The sequence below is a fragment of the Sus scrofa genome, chromosome 4, assembly GCF_000003025.6.
Source record: "Sus scrofa isolate TJ Tabasco breed Duroc chromosome 4, Sscrofa11.1, whole genome shotgun sequence".
NCBI classification, from domain to species: Eukaryota; Metazoa; Chordata; class Mammalia; order Artiodactyla; family Suidae; genus Sus; species Sus scrofa.
The window spans coordinates 99,462,645-99,479,499 of record NC_010446.5 but is presented as its reverse complement, the minus strand read 5'-3'; the positions used below and the strand labels follow the sequence as shown (position 1 = coordinate 99,479,499).

The 16,855-nt window shown below is 52.4% G+C and overlaps 2 protein-coding genes across 7 annotated transcripts; one reads left to right on the top strand and one right to left on the bottom strand.

The window, feature by feature from the left end:
- On the top strand, positions 1,547–7,153 carry NUDT17 (nudix hydrolase 17). 4 transcript variants are annotated; one of them, XM_005663529.3, is made up of 9 exons: positions 1,547–1,764; positions 1,959–2,142; positions 2,361–2,386; positions 2,534–2,626; positions 2,890–2,988; positions 3,462–3,598; positions 3,959–4,108; positions 6,617–6,667; positions 6,921–7,153. In XM_005663529.3, the coding sequence occupies exons 1-8, from the start codon at positions 1,573–1,575 to the stop codon at positions 6,618–6,620; spliced, it is 885 nt and encodes a 294-aa protein (XP_005663586.3). In that variant the 5' UTR covers positions 1,547–1,572; the 3' UTR covers positions 6,621–6,667; positions 6,921–7,153. The 4 variants fall into 4 exon arrangements, 3 of the variants coding, with proteins under 3 accessions (XP_005663586.3, XP_005663585.3, XP_003125852.2); XM_005663528.3 differs by having other exon boundaries at positions 6,617–7,153; XM_003125804.4 differs by lacking the exons at positions 6,617–6,667; positions 6,921–7,153 and adding an exon at positions 4,213–4,747.
- PIAS3 (protein inhibitor of activated STAT 3) lies at positions 4,359–16,082 on the bottom strand. Of its 3 annotated transcripts, none has more exons than XM_005663531.3 (14): positions 14,401–16,082; positions 11,317–11,734; positions 11,073–11,157; positions 10,527–10,577; positions 10,199–10,289; positions 9,564–9,698; positions 9,256–9,361; positions 8,616–8,689; positions 8,319–8,479; positions 6,853–6,986; positions 6,604–6,772; positions 6,322–6,455; positions 6,088–6,125; positions 4,359–5,542 (listed from the first exon to the last, which is right to left on the bottom strand). In XM_005663531.3, exons 2-14 carry the CDS (start codon positions 11,729–11,731, stop codon positions 5,276–5,278), a joined length of 1,860 nt encoding a protein of 619 aa, XP_005663588.1. In that variant the 5' UTR covers positions 11,732–11,734; positions 14,401–16,082; the 3' UTR covers positions 4,359–5,275. The 3 variants fall into 3 exon arrangements, with proteins under 3 accessions (XP_005663588.1, XP_003125840.1, XP_020945604.1); XM_003125792.4 differs by lacking the exon at positions 14,401–16,082 and adding an exon at positions 13,696–13,804; XM_021089945.1 differs by lacking the exon at positions 14,401–16,082 and adding an exon at positions 13,325–13,348.

Below are 16,855 nucleotides of genomic sequence, written 5' to 3'. Positions count from 1 at the left end.
CCCTTGGTCTGAATCTGAATGCAGGCCTCATCCCATCCCCCACCCAATGACCTGAGGCAGTTCTTGTAGCTCCACTAATTAAGCAAGCCTGCCTTATTCTGATGGCTTTCTTACATGGTCTCCCAGCATCCCAGGTTTCCCTTTTTATGACCCTCTATTGGAACTTCTACAACCACCTGTGCCTACTCAATCCCTATCAAATTGGCCCAAGCAGTCACTAGACTCTATGGATAAAAGTCACATCTGCCAGGTCCAGGCTTCTAACACATCTGAAATTATGTATGTAAAACATTTAGCACGATCCCCAGCATATGGTAAGCACTCAATAAATAACTGCCTTCCTCTTCACCATGGTTCCCAAAAAGTGGCGATTCTAACTTCTCTCTCAGTACCATGGATAGATGATTAATCTAGTTGATGTAATAGGTCCCAGCAGCTTTATTTCATTTAAAGCAGCTGGGTGTTGTTTTACAATCGCTTCATGTTCTAATTCACTAAATATCTGAATGCCAATGAATTGCTAGTCACCATGCTAGATATAATATATAAAGATAAACCCAGTACCATCTCTGTCTTCAAGATACCCACCATCACTTACTGAGCACCTGTTATGTGCTCAGCTCGCCTTAGGAATGCGAAGATGAATAGCCTTGAGCATACAGCCTAGTGGGAGGAGATGAGTAAGCACAAGGAAGTGTTGGGGGGCTAGAGTGGGAAAGTAGCTAAGTACAGAGACCTGGGGAAAGGCTCAGGCAGAAAAGGGAGCATAGGAAAAGTGACACAATCTGTATTTTGAAAGATGGGAGGCAGAGCCTGTTTCTTCGGAGAGAGCAAAAAGGATATAAGCTGAAAATAGGGCATGAGTCCTGCCAGAACTGACAGGCAGGGGCAAGGACTGGTGGGTTCTTGCTACAATGCTAAGTAGCTTCTCTTATCCTCAGAGCAGTGGGAAGCAAAATGAGCAGATCTGTATTTTAGAAAGATCATTCTGGCAGCACTGTAGAGAATGAATTGGTGGGGGCAAGACTGTTTGGAGACTTGTAATAATACCTCAGGCAGACTATGAGGAAGGCTTGAACTAGGGCTGTGGAGGCTGGAGATGATGTTGGTTTGAGAAAGTGTGAGGGTAGAATCTGCTGCATTTTGTTGCTATTTGAGTAAGAAGAAAGAGGGGAGGTGTCAAAAATGTTTTCCTGGGTGTCTGGCTAGGGGATGGGTGTGATTAATCCGAGGTGCTACCTGCTGTAACAGGTATGCAGGGTGCCATGGAGAGGTGCTTATAGTTCCGCCCATGGCTGGTTGGAGATGACCTGTGAGTCCAGACGTCAATCTGGGGATCATTTCCCTAAACAAAGAAGATGGGAGGAAAGAGGAGCTGGGGACTTAGAGGTTCCCCTTTGTTATTTATTTATTTTTTTTACCACACCCATGGATCATCCCCAAGCGTCATGCCTAAATTCCCCACGTTGCGGAAGCCCGGCTTCCTTCCGACCCCGCGGAAGGCTCCGTGGGGAAGCGCCTCTAGGCCACCAGAGGGCGCCAAGCCTGACGCGGCGATCCTAGAGCCGAGTTATGGCCGCGGCGCGGGTGCTGCTGCTACTGTCCGGGCGCCCGGAGTCGGTGAGCTTCACGCAGAGTGTGTGCGGCCTCCTGGGCGCCAGACCCGGGCTCGGGCCGTGGTCCGCACACTGCAGCCTCAAGCGGGGACAACTCGTCCTCTCGGCCAGGCCATTCCCAGGCGCGTCGGCCAGGCTTCCGCTCCAGGTCGGGAGAGGGGGCACCCAGCGCGGGGCAGTGAAGGGAGGGACTGGGATCGGGCGGGAGCTGGAGGCCGGCGGCCTGGGGGCCGGGCCAGTCGCCGACTCCGCCTCCTTCTCCGAAGTCGCGCGGTGTCGCCCAATTTTTGCAAGCCCCGCCCCGCCTCTGAAGCGTTAACCGCAGCGGCTCCCTCCCTCCAGCGACCCCCTTTCTGCCCTTTTGCGGCCCTGGAGCAGCAGCCGGGGGCTCCTGCGGCCGAGCTGCCCATGAATCGAAGTGTGGATCTGGGCGTGGCGGTCATTCTGCAGTCCAGCGATCAAACTGTCTTGTTGACCCGAAGGACAGGCACCCTCAACGTTTTCCCCAACCTCTGGGTACCCCCAGGTGAGCACCCTGAGGACTAGGCCCCAAGATCCGGAAGGAAATCTGTCCTTTACCCAACAGTGCTCTTCCCCGTCTCAAAAGACAAAGAAATAGGTCCCATAATTACAAAGGGCTACAGCTGCCTCTGTGCGGGCTGGAGAAGGGGGCAGTGTAAACAGTGAGTGGGGCTCCTTGGCCAGGACCACCACCGCTCACTACTGGTCCCACTGTTGTTGCAGGTGGGCATGTGGAACCTGATGAAGAGGTAACCAATCAAGTGACACAACCCGCACCTTGCCCCAGAGGACAGGGTGCCTGGGACCATCTTGGGGCTGGGCAGAGGGAAGGGCAAACACAGGACTCAGAGGAGTCAGGCACTGGCCTCTCTGACCTTCTGCCCTCTCACTCCCAGCTGTTGGAAGGAGGGCTTCGAGAGCTTTGGGAGGAGAGTGGACTACAGCTGCCCCAGGGCCAGTTCTCTTGGACCCCTCTGGGGTTATGGGAGGTGAGACAGGGAGCTGGGAGAGCATCCTTCCTATTTAACCAAGAGCCCTTAATAATCTCTAACCCACCAAAGCCCACAGAACAGCCCTACTTGCCTTGACCACAGGGGAAACGATGGAGTGTGGGTGGTTTGGAGTCCCCAGTGCCACGACCCTTACCCATGTCCCTCCTGTGCCATCTCTACTCTCCACTTCCTCAGCTGCATTTACAGAGTCTCAAAAAGGCACAGAAAGTTCTCACTTTTGCTGTTTTCTTCTTTCTCAGTCTGCCTACCCCCCTAGGCTGAGCTGGGGTCTCCCCAAATACCATCACATCATTCTCTATCTCCTTGTCATCTCCCAGGAGACACAGCAGCAGCTACAGGTAGGACTGGCAGTAGAAAGAAATGGGGCTGAACAGACTGGTTCTGACTATGACTAAGGTGGGGACAAGAGGATCAGAGATAACCAAAAAATCCAGTAGCTTGCCACCCCCCATCCCAAGTCTCTCTCCCCTGTACCATTCCACCCGTGGTAGGCTGTGATCAAGAACAGGGCTTCTGACGTGTGCCTGTTGTGGCTGAGCGGTTAACGAAGCCAATTAAAACCCATGAGGACTGGGGTTCAATCCCCAGCCTTGCTCAGTGGGTTAAGGATCTGGCGTTGCTGTAAGCTGTGGTGTAGATCACAGACTCAGCTCAGATCTGGTGTGGCTGTGGCTGTGGCTCCGATTCGACCCCTAGCCTGGGAACCTCCATATGCCACGGGTGCAGCCCTAAAAAGACAAAAAAAAAAAAAAAAAAAAAACAGGGCTTCTGAGAGAAGCTACAACTAAGAGATCAACATGTCTGGCCCCAGGCCCGGATCCAACCAAACCCAAAAGAGGTGAGCGCCCTTATGTGGCTGGGACCAGATGTAGCAGCTGCGGTGGCTGCCACAGAGGATGAGACAGAGACACCCAGTCAACTTCCCCAGGACCTACCACCTTCTGTCCTGTAAGTAAGAGCATCGCCCTAACCCTCCAACACACCAACACATAACACGCTGAGAAGTTCAGCTTTTCTCTCCTCCTCAGGGAGCAATTTTGTGCCATGGGGGAGATTTAGAGAGTGAGTTGGTCATCTAGTAATGAAGAGAGCACGTGAGATCAAAAACAAGGCCCATCCAAGGGATCCTGCTCCATCCAGCTAGCACTGAATTTTCAGCCCCACTTTCTCATCGGGCAAGTCCCTTCTGTAACATGAGCTTAACACCCACCCACCCCTGTCATGGCGGTTGGAGGATCAGGTGACCTAAGGGATATGGAAATGGGCTGAGCCTGTGGCTCAGCCCAGACGGGAGCTGTCATTCTGCAGTGCAGTAGAACTCGAGGATGGAGGAGCTCGACCTCTGGCCTTGCCCACATCCACACTGCTGCGGACGACCCCAGCCACAGCAGAGAGCACAGAGAGGGTCAGCACCGGGACCAAGTTTGCCCTCAGGCTCTGGCTGCAGCATCTGGGAAGGTATGGATGAGGAAGGACTTCAGGGCCCCAGTGCGTTCCGCCCTCATGTTTTTAGGGGCGTGGGGGAGAGGAAGGAAGAACGAACTGCTCTCAGAAACCCTCAGTTTAACACCCCTACCATGTGCGAGTGGAGCTCACGCAGACCCAGGGCCAGCAAGGGAAGAAGAGAAGTTGGACCCCCTCCCCTCAAACCAGGGATCTAGAAAGCAAAGTGCTTAATCCTCTCCCAGTCCACCCCCGTGACACTCAGAACATTCACAACCTTTATTATGGTTAAGAACTTTGCTACAACTGCGGGAATATAAAGTAAAATTACAACATAGTCCCTAGGCCCTAGAGGAGCCTGCAAAGGGAGACCGGGGAGAGCACGAGGGCACTCCCACCTCCCAGGAAAGGTGCAGAATGAGCCAGACCTCGCCACGGGGCCACAGGCCTTTAGAAGCTCAGGCCCCGGCTTGGTCAGCATAAGCAACATTGTGAACTTAAATATATAAATAGAGACCCAGGCAATTGGCCAGGCCCTTTCCCCCAACCCCTAGGGGTCAGGGCTAAGGCCGTGTCTCCTCCTCAGTCATACTAGGAAGTAGGAGGCAGGGAAAGTCATCTTTGGAGTATTTTGGTTTCTCTTGTTTATGCACAGAAAATCTGCAACCCAAAATAGAGTTCTCTGTTCCATGGGTCTGCCTATCTGTTATTCCACCTGTCTGTCTGGCCAAAGAGAATGGAATGGACATGAAGAGACATGGGACACGGGAAGGAACAGAGCCCACTTTGGGGAACAGGAAGAGAGGGCGCCTGGGGGACACTAGAAGGGCCCTTTCCCCATGAGGCTCTCGACAGTCAAGGCTGAGGACTCAGCCCTTTCCCCAACTCACCTCCCATCCCATTTGCCTCCCACCGCCTACGTTAACATACCCAAAGGAATGTGCTGGACATCCAAGGACATTTCCCAAAACAGACCCCAAATGTCCTTAAAAAGAGGTTAAATATTAACCCTTTGGGTGCTGGCCTTGTCAGGCAGACATAAGGCCAAAAACACGTGTCCATGAAGGTCTTTCTGGCCTTTGACCAAAGGCCCCTGAGGGGTCAGAGCGGCCAGGGGTCCAGACTTTGCAGCATTACTCGCTCAGTGTTGGGAGGCAGTGAAGGTTCCATAATCCAGGGAACTCAGTCCAGGGAAATGATGTCTGAGCGACAGCCTGTCAAAGAGGGCCCAGAGGGCAGGGGTCCTCCATGCCCCTCCCTTAAGGTCCCCCCAGGGGCCACAATGTTACTGACACGGCCAGGAGGGGGTGCTGGAGTGGTGCTGCGGTGAGAGCTCCCCAGTGTGGGGGCTAGCGGGCCCAGGAAGTGGGAAGGGGTCCCTCGGTACTGGAAGAAGTGACCAAGGGCATCCTGTTCATCTAGCGACGTGATGACGGAGGGGCCATAGTGCTAGGAGGAATCAAGAGCATGGTTTCAGATTTCATCCTGCCTTTACCCGCCTCCCTCCCAATCACTCATCTCAGAAATATCACAGGATCAATCAACCGCTCGGGATCCAAGGGATTCTCTGAGAAGCGGAGAGCCTCCCTCTGCCTCTTTCCCCTACTCCCTCACCCCCGCCCCCCATTCCTGCCTTGAGACAGCCCCACCAGCTTGCTAGGTTCTCGGCCCTGTGGGCGTCTGAAATGTGTGGAATGTCCGGCTGGAACAGTCATGGTGCTCAAGTGCACATGGGTTTGGGGGGGATGGGGGGAACAGACAGGCCCAAAACCACACTAAAAACTCCGGAGACAGAACAGTAAGTAACAGGGGACAGAGGGAGACGTGGGTGAGAATCCTAGGAAGTCAGTCCCTAGCAGGGAAATCAACTGCCTGGACTGCCCCACTTCCTTCAAAGAGAAGCAGATTTAGGTCCCTGGGAAGGGGGCCGTCAGTGCCTAGAAAGGAAGTTTCAGAGATCTGAGATCTTCATGGGAGGAGAAGGGACCACTTACCTGACTCTCAGTCTGAAGGAAAGAAAATAAATCTAAACCTGGTAGGGAAAAAAAAAAATGAAATCAACCTCCTATCGGACCCCTTCACCACCCCTCCCCCAAAAAAGTTCAAAGAAGTTCCTTGGATTATGGCCCTTTGCAAGACAGCCTGCCTGAAAGCTTTGCAAAGGAAAGGGGGGTTCTGAGCTGGTTTGGGGGAAAGTGTGACAGTGCAGCCCCCCCTTGTGACCATACCTTGGATATCAGCCCCCAGTGGGAAGGCAGGTGGGTACTCATGTAGGGGGAGGCTGGACAGGAAGTCCCCGCCCAGCGTGCCCATAGCAGGGCTCCGTAGCACCGAAGATGGCTGGTGACCCGATGTCAGGACTCTGGGAGGAGAGAGAAGGAATGACATACCCTCACCCAGCTCAGCCTCCCAGGTGCCCTCTCTGCCCCAGGGCTTGCCTTGTGACCAGAAAGCATGCCCGACTTCTTCCTTTGTCCCTTCAGCTATAAATCCAGCCTATTTCTTCATACCCTTTGCTTCCAGGTAGAGCCGGGATAGCAGCTGAGGTGACAGGACAGTGCTTCTTGGTCGGGGGTAGGTCCTCCTCGTCTGATGAGCTTTCTATTGTCAAGTCAATAACTTCAACCTTCTTTTTATTATCTGATGAATTGCCTTCTTGCACTGGGCTATACTGGAGGCCTGTGGGTGGTAAGAAGACTGTGTCTCAGAGAAGAGACCATACAAGACTGAGCTCAACTGGGGGACAGGGGGTCACTCACCATCCAGCCCATACCCTGGCGGGGGGCAAACCTCAGATGCCTCCTTTTTGGGTTTCATTGGGCACCAGGATCCGTCTTCCATGAATTGGATCTCATCACAATCCGAGCAGGAATTAAGAATCTCCATAAATAACCTGGAGGAGGGGAGAGAGGAAAAGTCATGCGGCTGGAACAGGAGCCAGGGTGTTCTGGGACCCCCACTTCCTGAACCTCAGTTTCCGCATCTGTAAATTAGGGACATTATCCCCCTTACTGACCTCTCTGAGTTGCTGGAATCAAATAAAGTAAGATGTGTAAAAGAGCTTTGGAAACTTTAAATGCTGTTTTTTTGTTTGTTTTGTTTTGTTTGTTTGTTTGTTTGTCTTTCTAGGGCCGCATCTGCAGAATATGGAAGTTCCCAGGCTAGGGGTAGAATCAGAGCTACAGCTGCTGCCCTACACCACAGCCACAGCATCAAGGGATCTGAGCCATGTCTGTGACCTACACCACAGCTCATGGCAGCACCAGATCCTTAACCCACTGAGCAAGGCCAGGGATCAAACCCGTGTCCTCATGGATACTAGTCACCTCCTAACTGCTAAGCTTTAAAATAAATTACATTCTAAGCACCTGTTTCCTGTCACACTAGGGACAAGACAGAAGGAGCAGAGATATAGAACTCTATATACCACCTCAAAAGAAGGCACTGGGGGAGTTCCCATAGTGGCGCAGCAGAAACGAATCCGACTAGGAACCAAGAGGTTGCGGGTTCGATCCCCGGCCTCGATCAGGGGGTTAAGGATCCGGCGTTGCCATGAGCTGTGGTGTAGGTCGCAGACACAGCTCAGATCTGGCGTTGCTGTGGCTGTGGTATAGGCTGGCAGCTGTAGCTCTGGATTGGACCCCTAGCCTGGCGACCTCCATATGCCGCAGGTACAGCCCTAAAAAGACAAAAGACAAACAAACAAAAAAAAAAAGAAGGCACTGGGAACAAGAACCATGTTGTAGGCTCTGAAGCCAGTTAGGACTAGCCAGATCAGCACATCCAGGCCTCAAAAGAACATTACTGATCCCAATGAGTAAGAGATCAGGTAGTTGTTATAGGAGATATATTCTAAGTTTGATACACTGGCTCTGCCACTTACTAACAATATAACTTTGAGCTAAATACTCAGTCTCTCTAGGCATCAATTTCCTCATCTGTAATGACAGTGCCTATCTCATAGGGTTACTGGCATTTCATGGGATTTGATGAGATTAAGACATTCCAAGTGCTAAGCACCATGCCTGGTAAGTAGTAAGTCCTCAATGTTGGAGATATATACAGTATATAAGAGGATACATTTTATACATATAATGTTTATATAAAGAAGACAGGTTAAGAGTTGGGGTTCATGGGAGGGGAAGTAGATCATATATATATGGGGGGGAAGGCAGTGCTGGTGGATGTCCTGGGTAAAAGGAAGCTGAATGCAGAATGACCCTACCCATCAATGATAAGAGATTCATAGGGAGCCTTCTTGTCACACACAGGACACGTCCATGTTGGCTTCTTCTCATTCATCTGTAGATAAAGGGCAGCATCGAAGCTCTGCAGGTGGGCGCAGGTGAGGGCACGACAAGGGACAGTCAAGCGCATCTTCCCTAGCTGAGGAGAGACAAGTTCTCTGGTCAGAGTCCTCACATCCCAAAAAGCCTCACTTCAGTAGCCCTAAGAACCCTCATCTAAGTCCAGAGGTTTAACCCAACCCTCCCCCCACCCGCCTCTTCTCCCTCGTACCCACCGGGCACATGAGTGACACCCGGAGACTCGTAGTGGCCACCTCACTGTCTGGGTCAGCGGTCAATTTCTCCTTGACTGAAACAAGAGTGGGGTCAAAGCCACAGGGTCAGCAAGACTGGAGAGACGCCCAGGAGGTGGTGAGGCCAGAAGCAGATGGCTCTGGCTGAGAGATGACTGGGTAGAGAGCCTTTGGGGGGCCAATGGGATGTCACGGGGGGGGTGATCTGGGATATAGATTATGAAGGCTGGGTTGGGGGAGGAGGTTTCCCCATCCTTGAATATCCTTAAATACAGGGGAGTGACACTTTGGCAGAGATGATCTAAGCATCACAAGAGGGTTGATTGGATGATACTTAAGACTCTTTCTAGTCTGAAGAACCCATATTTCACCAGGGCTGGAGTTAAGGCCTATGAGATGCAAAGCAGATGTATAATTGGGAATGCAAGGGTGTCACTCGATGCCTGGAGTGGTCCCACTTTTCAACCCCAAAGATCAGTAAGAGGAATAGAGGGGGGGTTGGAGTTCATGTGAGAGGTGAGTTATACTGTCACAAGAGAGGTATGAGCTTAATTATAAAGGCGGGAAGGCCAGGAAGAATTGGATCCAGATCAAAGGAGGAAAAGGACAGGATGTTACTCACTCAGTGCTCGGGAATGGTCTGGGTTCCGGATGCCCTTTGCTCTGAGTTTTTGTAGAAGAGTCCCTGCGGTCAGCTGCCTCACCAGGTACACAGACAAGGAGTAATTCTACTTGGAGGTGGGGGGGAACAATTAGCCTCGGCTTTACACACCACCACTACCACCCCACGTTGTCACATGAGGGCCAGAGACAGCAAGTTAAGGCAGAGAGACCCATAGAGAGAAAGATGTTTCCCCAGCCCAAGGCACTGGATGACTCCCTCTCACTCCCTGCACGCTTCTCCAAGTTCCCTGCCTCAGCCATGCTCACCCGTCCAAACTCAGATGACCAGTTGACCACGATGGTGTTGGGAACAGTGGCCGAGAGTCGAGCCAAGGGTGTGATGTTGATGGGACGGCTGGGTCTCTTGGGCTCAGCCCCATTCTTGGTAGGGGGGAGGTAACCCTGGGAAAGGGAGGAACTGGTCAAAACATCTTGCCCTCGCTGGAGAGAAGCTCAGCTCACTCACTGACCAAAGAGATGGGGGTCCATTCAGTGACTCAAAGAACTGGGGCACTATCTAGGCTTGCAAGTGGGGTTCACTCCCGGGGAAAAAGGAGAGCTTATTCACTGACCAGAGAGATAGGAACCTGCTCATTGAGTTCTTAAAAAGGCATAGTAGGGATACTCTACTTCCTCCAACCCTCAGCCCTTGGGTCATTACTTCTAAGACTCTTCCCTGAACCTCTGGGTTGAGCTAATGTCCCTCCTCTGAGTTCTGAGAGAATCCTTGTTCAGCCCTATCGTAATACTCTCTAGATTATATGGATTCAGTCAATAAAGTGAGCACCTTCTATGTGCCAGGCATTGTGCTAGCCGTGGCTCTTTCATAATAGGTTTGTAGTTAACATTTAAGAACGGAAACAGGGAAGGGGTTACTGCCAGAAGAAGGGAAGAACAGTTACCGGTAGGGGGCACAGTTTCCCATTGACCTTGACAAAGAGGTTAGGAGGGAAATAATCCTCCTGCGGGCAGCTGGTCTCACAGAGACAGAACCTGGTAAGAAAAGAGAAGATGAAAGGGTGGGAGGCAGTTTCTTGAACTGAATCTGGCAGAGAGATAGAGAACCTCAGAGAATCAGTCATGGGTATCTGTAGCCATCAACTTCCAAACAAGAATCCCTGGTCTGCAGTGGATGTGGCAGAGCAGGCATATCTCCTGGTGGTAACTGTCATACCCTTATTTCCTTCCCATCCTCAATGGGAGCCCAGCAGGGAGGGAGGATCAACTCACCGGAGCTGCACCTGTATGGTATAATCGCATTTGGCTCCTGGCAGAACCTCTCTGGAATAGGGAGGGAGAAGGAAAGATGTCAGTGTGTGGACCCTGGAGGGCAGGAGTGAAGAGACAGAGACACAGACAGTTAAATGTCCAGGGGACAGAGAAGAGACATACAAGAGATTGAGGGACAGGAGTTCCTGTTGTGGCTGAGGGGTAATGAACCTGACTAGTACCCATGAGGATGCGGGTTCAATCTCTGACCTCACTCAGTGGGTTAAGGATCCGGTGTTGCCTCAAGCTGTGGTGTAAGTCACAGACGCGGCTCAGATCTGGTGTTGCTGTGGCTATGGTGTGGCCAGCAGCTGCAGCTCCGAATGGACCCTTAGCCTGGGAACATCCATAAGCCGTGGATGCCGCCCTAAAGACAAAAAAAAGAGAAAGAGAATGAGGGACAAAGCACGATGGAGAGGAAGGAGAGCAGGGCAGAAGAGAAAGTCAGAGAGCAGAGTCTAAGGGTAATCACCCAAGGGTGAGGTGGGAGAATTGAAAGAGAGGTACCTGGATGTGAGAATCTGCTGCACTTGCTGGGGGGTGAGGGCAAAGGTGAAGTGCGCTTCCTCAAACCGCTGGCTAGAAGTGGAGGCTGAGGACACAAAGGGGCAGTTATTCCCAAGCCCACGCACAGGCAGCCACAGAAGATGCCCTTATTCCAGGCTCCTGATCCCAAAGGACTACAGCCTAAGAAAGGCTTGGGGAAGAGGCATGGAGTCCCGGAAGACCAAGGGACCACAAAGAGCCATACCGAGGGTGGTGGGCCGGATGAGCTCCCCGTAGATTTCATAGAAGGGCAATGGTTTCATGGTGACATCAGGGTGCACAGGCTGAGGCAGAGGGGGATGCATGTCCACTTCACGCTTGGGGCCCAGCAGGGTACCGGGGGCCAAGAGGGCCGGGGGGATGGGAGCTAGAGGACCAGGGGAGCCTACAGGAGGGGTGCCAGGGGGCAGAGAGAGCAAGGAAAGATCTGAGGGCCCCAGGGTCTTCCGGGGAAAGCGTCGGCGGTAAAGCTCTTTGATCTTCATCTGGACACTGGGGGCACAGCTGGACTTGAGGAGGTGCAGGGCCTTGGCCAGGAGCTCGTGCTTCCGTCCACTCTTGTTCCGGCCAGCAAAGCCGAGGAGCACCTGGAGCTCAGACACCCGGAAACTCATCACCATGTGCTGTGGAAACCAGAGAAGCTTGAGAATCCTATCTTGCACAGGCCTGTCCTGCCAAAGACACCGGGGCTGAGCTATTAGGTGGGCAGTACCGTTTTCCCTCCAGCACTGATCAGAAAGATGCTGTGCAGCTGGTGGATTACTGCTGGCCAGCCAGTCTGGCCAAAGGACATCTAAGTCCCATTTTAGCAACCCTTAGGTCAACCTCGCCACTACCTCCCAGGCTTGAGCAACCCTATCTCCCCAAGCCTGGAAGCTGAGCAGGTGAGGGCAGGGCGCAGGGTACAGACAGCATGCCATCCTGAAGCACACCTCAGAGTCCACCAGGGCCTCCTACCTCCAACCCTGCCTTGAGCCTGGACTCTCCTTTAAGCTGCTTATCTCCTCTCCTGCTCTTTCTCAAACTCTCAGACCCATCCCAGCCTCCTGGGAAGAGGACAGGAGGGAGACAGGGAGAAGGAGGGAGAGAACAGGATTCAGGCCACCCAGGACCACAGGGAAGAAAGGGGCCAGGGGGCTGGAGGACTTGTCACACCCACCCTTCCCAACACCTCAATCTACCTCAGCTATTTTCCCCAAGCTTCAGGAGCTTTTGTGGCCAGGGTCTACAAGTCAGAGTTCAATGCTCATAACTCCCGCAAATCCCTTCTCAGTGTATTATTTACATAACCGCCCTTCCCTCAGTCCTATAGTTCTGGGAGAGAAACTGGACCAAGACTTGAGGTGAGGGGCTTAACTGCAAATTGTGGAGTCCAGGTATGCTTTTTTTTTTTTTTTTTTACCTCTTTCCTCCATCTGCCAGGAAATAATATCCTGCTTCTGTCCTACACAGAGAAAATAAGTAACCCCCCCCCCCAATAGGGATGGAAGAGAGAAGGGTAAAGTTCGAAACAGAGGCCCTGGAAGAATGAGCCAGGGTGCACAAGAGCATGCTCTCCTAAAGGCAACTGGTGCCAGTGACTAGACCTCAAGCCTTCCCAAGACTATGGCTCCATTTCAAAAGGCAGAGTAAAGGCAGGAGGCAGGACAATGAACTCTATGGATTTTAAAGGTTCTGTGAAATGTCCTCCAATACGGTTATCCTTAGGACTCTGTGTGGTAGCGGTAAGCTCTCTCTGGACTCCCTTCTGGGAATCTCTAGGAGACCCTGCCATGGGCAGGCCTTACAGCCCACCATGATTCTTCCCCGCCTAGGAAGCATTACGGCTTTGCGCCCCTTCTGAGGAATGTGATTAAAAACTTGCTCTTCCACCTTTCTCATCCTTATTTCCCCTGTCCTGTCTTTATTTCGCCATTAGCTTTGTCAAGAACTTCTCCCAGTTTATCCCATAGTTTCACACTCCTCTGTCTCTGCCCAAAGATACCGACACACTAAGGACCTTCCTCTCAGCCTCCAGGATGCTTCTGCCCCACCCCTCGTTCTATCCGCCTGCACAGCCCCGCCCCCTAGATCTCAGCCGCCTACTGGTACTTCCCAAGGCTCAGATCCCAATAGCAGCCCCAAAGCCTCTAGTCTCTCAGCGCCTTCCCCCCCGAGGAGCCTCCCCGTACATCTGCCCTCCAGTCCATCCCATCTGCCCCCTACTGTCGCACCTCTGGGCCTTGACCGACTCGGCCCCATGCCTCTACAAGCTGCTCTTCCTCCCGGCCCTATCCCCACCGCAGCCCCAACTACCAAATCCGACTTCTACCCCCGCGTCCCCGCCCCCTGCGCCTCGGCCCCCAACAGCTGCAAAGCTGCAATTCCCCTCGGCCCCACCCCTACATCTGCCCCGGGGCCCCGCCCCCGGAGCCCCGCAGCAGCCCCTTCTTCGCCCACAGCCACCTCTCACCCATCCCCAGCAGGCAGTCTCCGCCACGTCTCCAGCCCCTACCCGAGCCCTCAGCACCCAGTCTCGGTCGCTTCCCCGACTCGGCGTACAGTGGGGCTCAGTCCAGATGGGGATGGGGGAGGGGGCCGGTACCTTTAATTCGCCCAGCTCCGCCATCTTGAGACATCGCAGGCGCCGGAGCCCGAGCCCGAGCTCAGGCCCAGGGACCGGCGCACAACTCTCCACCCCGGCGCCGGCCGCAAATGCCGCCTGCTCCGCCCCGTCCGGCCCCCTACACCTCCCCTTCCCGGCCCCGCCCGCCCGGTTTCGGATGAGCCCCAGCCTCAGCCCCTCCCTCCACAGCCGGACCCAGCCCCTGCACGTCTTTGGCCCGGTGTGCAAGACCGGTAGACTTGGAGGGTGTGAACGGCCCGAAGGATCGCGGGCTCCCCGCGGGAAATGGAGAGGAGGTGGATCCGAAGTACCTGAGGGGAGGGGGGGTTGCCACGCCGGAGTCGGGAGGGAGATGAGCTTTTAGGGAAGCAATGATACTTGAAATATGGAGGGAAAGTATCGAGAAGGGCTAAATCTCAGAGAAATGGGGGAGGGGGTAGCGAAGTTAGAGCGAATATCCTCATCTCCCTCTCTACAAGTTTAACCTGCTAAAATCAAGAGTTCTACCAACTCGGGAAATGGATGAGACCCAATCCATTTGAGGGACACTATAGGATCGTGAATAGTTCAAGACGGCTATTCTCAATTCTTCACCCCCTTCCCCCCAACTACCCTGTAGCTCGTGGTCCTGCGGTAGGACTCAAACTCGGCAGCAAGAAAGTTTGGTGCGAGAGCCAGACTTACCAGCACAGTTGCAGGGAGCGGGGAGGGGGCTCGGGAGGCTCAGAGGGTGGGCTGGGGAGGTGGGGGAAGGGAGCTCGGCGCCGCTCCCGCAGTCTGCGCGGCTGGAGGTCGGTCCGGCAGCTGGACGCTGCAGCCGCAGCTCCGCCCGGGCGGGAGCTCCGCCCGGCCCAGCGCTGAGGCTGGGGCCGCCCCCTCCTGGGTAAGCCCGCCAGGACCGCGGGGAAGTGGGGAGAGGGCGGAGTCTGAGGCGGGAGAGGGAGGGACTCAGCCCGGTGCTGGAGAGATTAACTCCTCCAGTGAGAGGATCAAGGGAGATGTTCTTGTATCTCGACATTTCTCACTACCGCTTTGACCCCTGGAAGCTCGTGTATGCGCTTGGGGTGGAGGCATGCTGCAAACAAGACAGTGCGGACCGGGAATCTGATAGCATAAAGAGGTTCCTACTTAGAGTGAGGCCCTCTCCCTCGGAGAAAGAAAACCCAGGCTGCTAAAACCCAAAGTGTACCTAAACCCTAACTCTATCTGTGGTCCCCTACCCCCTACCTCAAATACACAGATTGTCACCAGAGACCCCCACACCTTTTTTGTGATTGAAGGTGAATAGAACGGAGGTTTTCTTTCCCCAGAATGTCACCTGCCACTCTCTGAACTGCCTACTCTCCTTCCTCCAAAGTGTTAGACCTTCCAGAGGTCCCATTCTCAACTAAACTAATCACGCGTGGGCAGGTCCCTTGAAAGTACCACATTTAGAGCAGTTTACTCAAACTAGGTACTGGAAAAACTCATAACCTTTTATACTTGGTTGGCTGGGACATCAGTGATAGTTATTTGTGTAATATTTGAATGCTGTTCAGAGATTGTTAGGTGCTGAGAACATAAAACCCTTGCAGGAGTTGTCAGCCAAGCATCAGCAACAAGATGGTTAAACCAATAATTGGCATACAAAAAGAGTGCTCTAATAAATAATATGGATAATCCTCTCATTTAGCTTAAACATTCAGTATAATCCTTCCCTGAGCGACTCCACAGCTCTATGACTGAAGGTGCCAGGCTGCCAGTATCCCCAGGTACCTGCTGAACTGGACAGTGCCTAACTACTTTGTGGATTTTATCCCTAGGAAGGATGTCCACCCTCTCCTGACACTCAGGTTCTTTCCTTGCTGCTCCGTAGTGCAGAATTAAGCTCAGTTATTTGGTTCTAAGTCCCACCTGCTCCCTCTAACACTTGAGTCTCCATCAGGCCTGAGCTCTTTTTTTTGTTGTTGTTGTTCTGTTAAGTTCTCTAAGTCAAAAGTAACTATGGAAGTTCCCTTGTGGTGGAGTGAGTTAAGGATCCAGTATTGCTGCAGCTGTGGTGCAGGTTGCAGCTGTGGTACAGCAACTTACAGCACAGATTTGATCCCTGGCCCAGGAACTTCCACATGCCACAGGTGCAGCCAAAAAAATAATTTTAAAGTTATTATGGACTCGTTTGTTATCTTCTAGAACTTTTAGTGATTTTAGGGGAAGGAAAATAGAGAGGATTTAAGAAACAGATGGGGGAACTCTTTGGGAGTGATGGATATACTCAGTATCTTGATGGTGTGGTTTTTAATGGGTGTGTACATATGTCAAAATGTATCAAACTGTACATGTTACATGCAGTTTATTGTATGCCAGTTATACCCTAATAAAGCTGTAAAAATGTAAAAGAAGAAAACCACACCTTGATTCCTATTGATTTCATAAAGGAGGGATCTCTTTTACAGTTAGAGTCCCCAAAGAAAAGAGGAACTTCCCTTCCAAGGAGAAGCCTCTCAGCAGTAAACCTGAAGAGGCTGTTGGCAGCAAGAGCAGCAGCTCCAAGAAAAAGTTCCAAAATCCAAGGGAGATTAGAATGGACATTTTCCTGATGGGGCATAACCCACAGAGATATTTCCCAACCCACCCCCTATATCCCAATAAAAACAAATGACAAGGGGAAAAAAAATTTAACTGAGGTTATAAGTTTCAGCATCCCTACAAGATAACATATAACTAGGAAGAAGAGCATCTGAATCTGAGCCTGCATGCAAGCTCTCTCTATATCCAGTGCCTGGCACATAGTAGGCCCTTTAAATATCAGCTTATTAAATTAATGTTACCAGAGGAGGGAACCTGCAGATCAGGACCAAGTTTCAGATTGAGGGCATTCAAAAACGTAGTCTGAACCCCATCATGGCTCTGCAAGCCCCACCTTCTCTCACACATACACTCCTACAGCTGAAGCCTAGAGAACAAGGGGAAGTGAAGCAGGAATATAAGTCCCTACTGAAGTCCCACTAAACAGCCCAGAAGGAAAGAGGGGAACATTAAGACTATAGTTACTTCTGGAAAGAACGATTTCTTGGGAAAATTTCAGGGCTTGAGGTTGTAACAGTTTATGGAGCTGAATAGAGGGCCATTGCCTAGGAAGACCAGGGGCTGGAATAGTTTC

Excerpts from the sequence above, each read along its gene's own strand:
- NUDT17 (XM_003125804.4), top strand. The coding sequence starts at position 1,573 with ATGGCCGCGGCGCGGGTGCTGCTGCTACTGTCCGGGCGCCCGGAGTCG. Across the intron at positions 2,143-2,360 it reads CAACCTCTGGGTACCCCCAG|GTGGGCATGTGGAACCTGAT; the intron begins GTGAGCACCCTG and ends CTGTTGTTGCAG. Across the intron at positions 2,387-2,533 it reads ATGTGGAACCTGATGAAGAG|CTGTTGGAAGGAGGGCTTCG; the intron begins GTAACCAATCAA and ends TCTCACTCCCAG.
- PIAS3 (XM_003125792.4), bottom strand. The coding sequence starts at position 13,719 with ATGGCGGAGCTGGGCGAATTAAAG. Across the intron at positions 10,290-10,526 it reads ACCATACAGGTGCAGCTCCG|GTTCTGTCTCTGTGAGACCA; the intron begins GTGAGTTGATCC and ends TTTTCTTACCAG. Across the intron at positions 6,126-6,321 it reads ACTGGGGGCTGATATCCAAG|GTTTAGATTTATTTTCTTTC; the intron begins GTATGGTCACAA and ends TTTCCCTACCAG.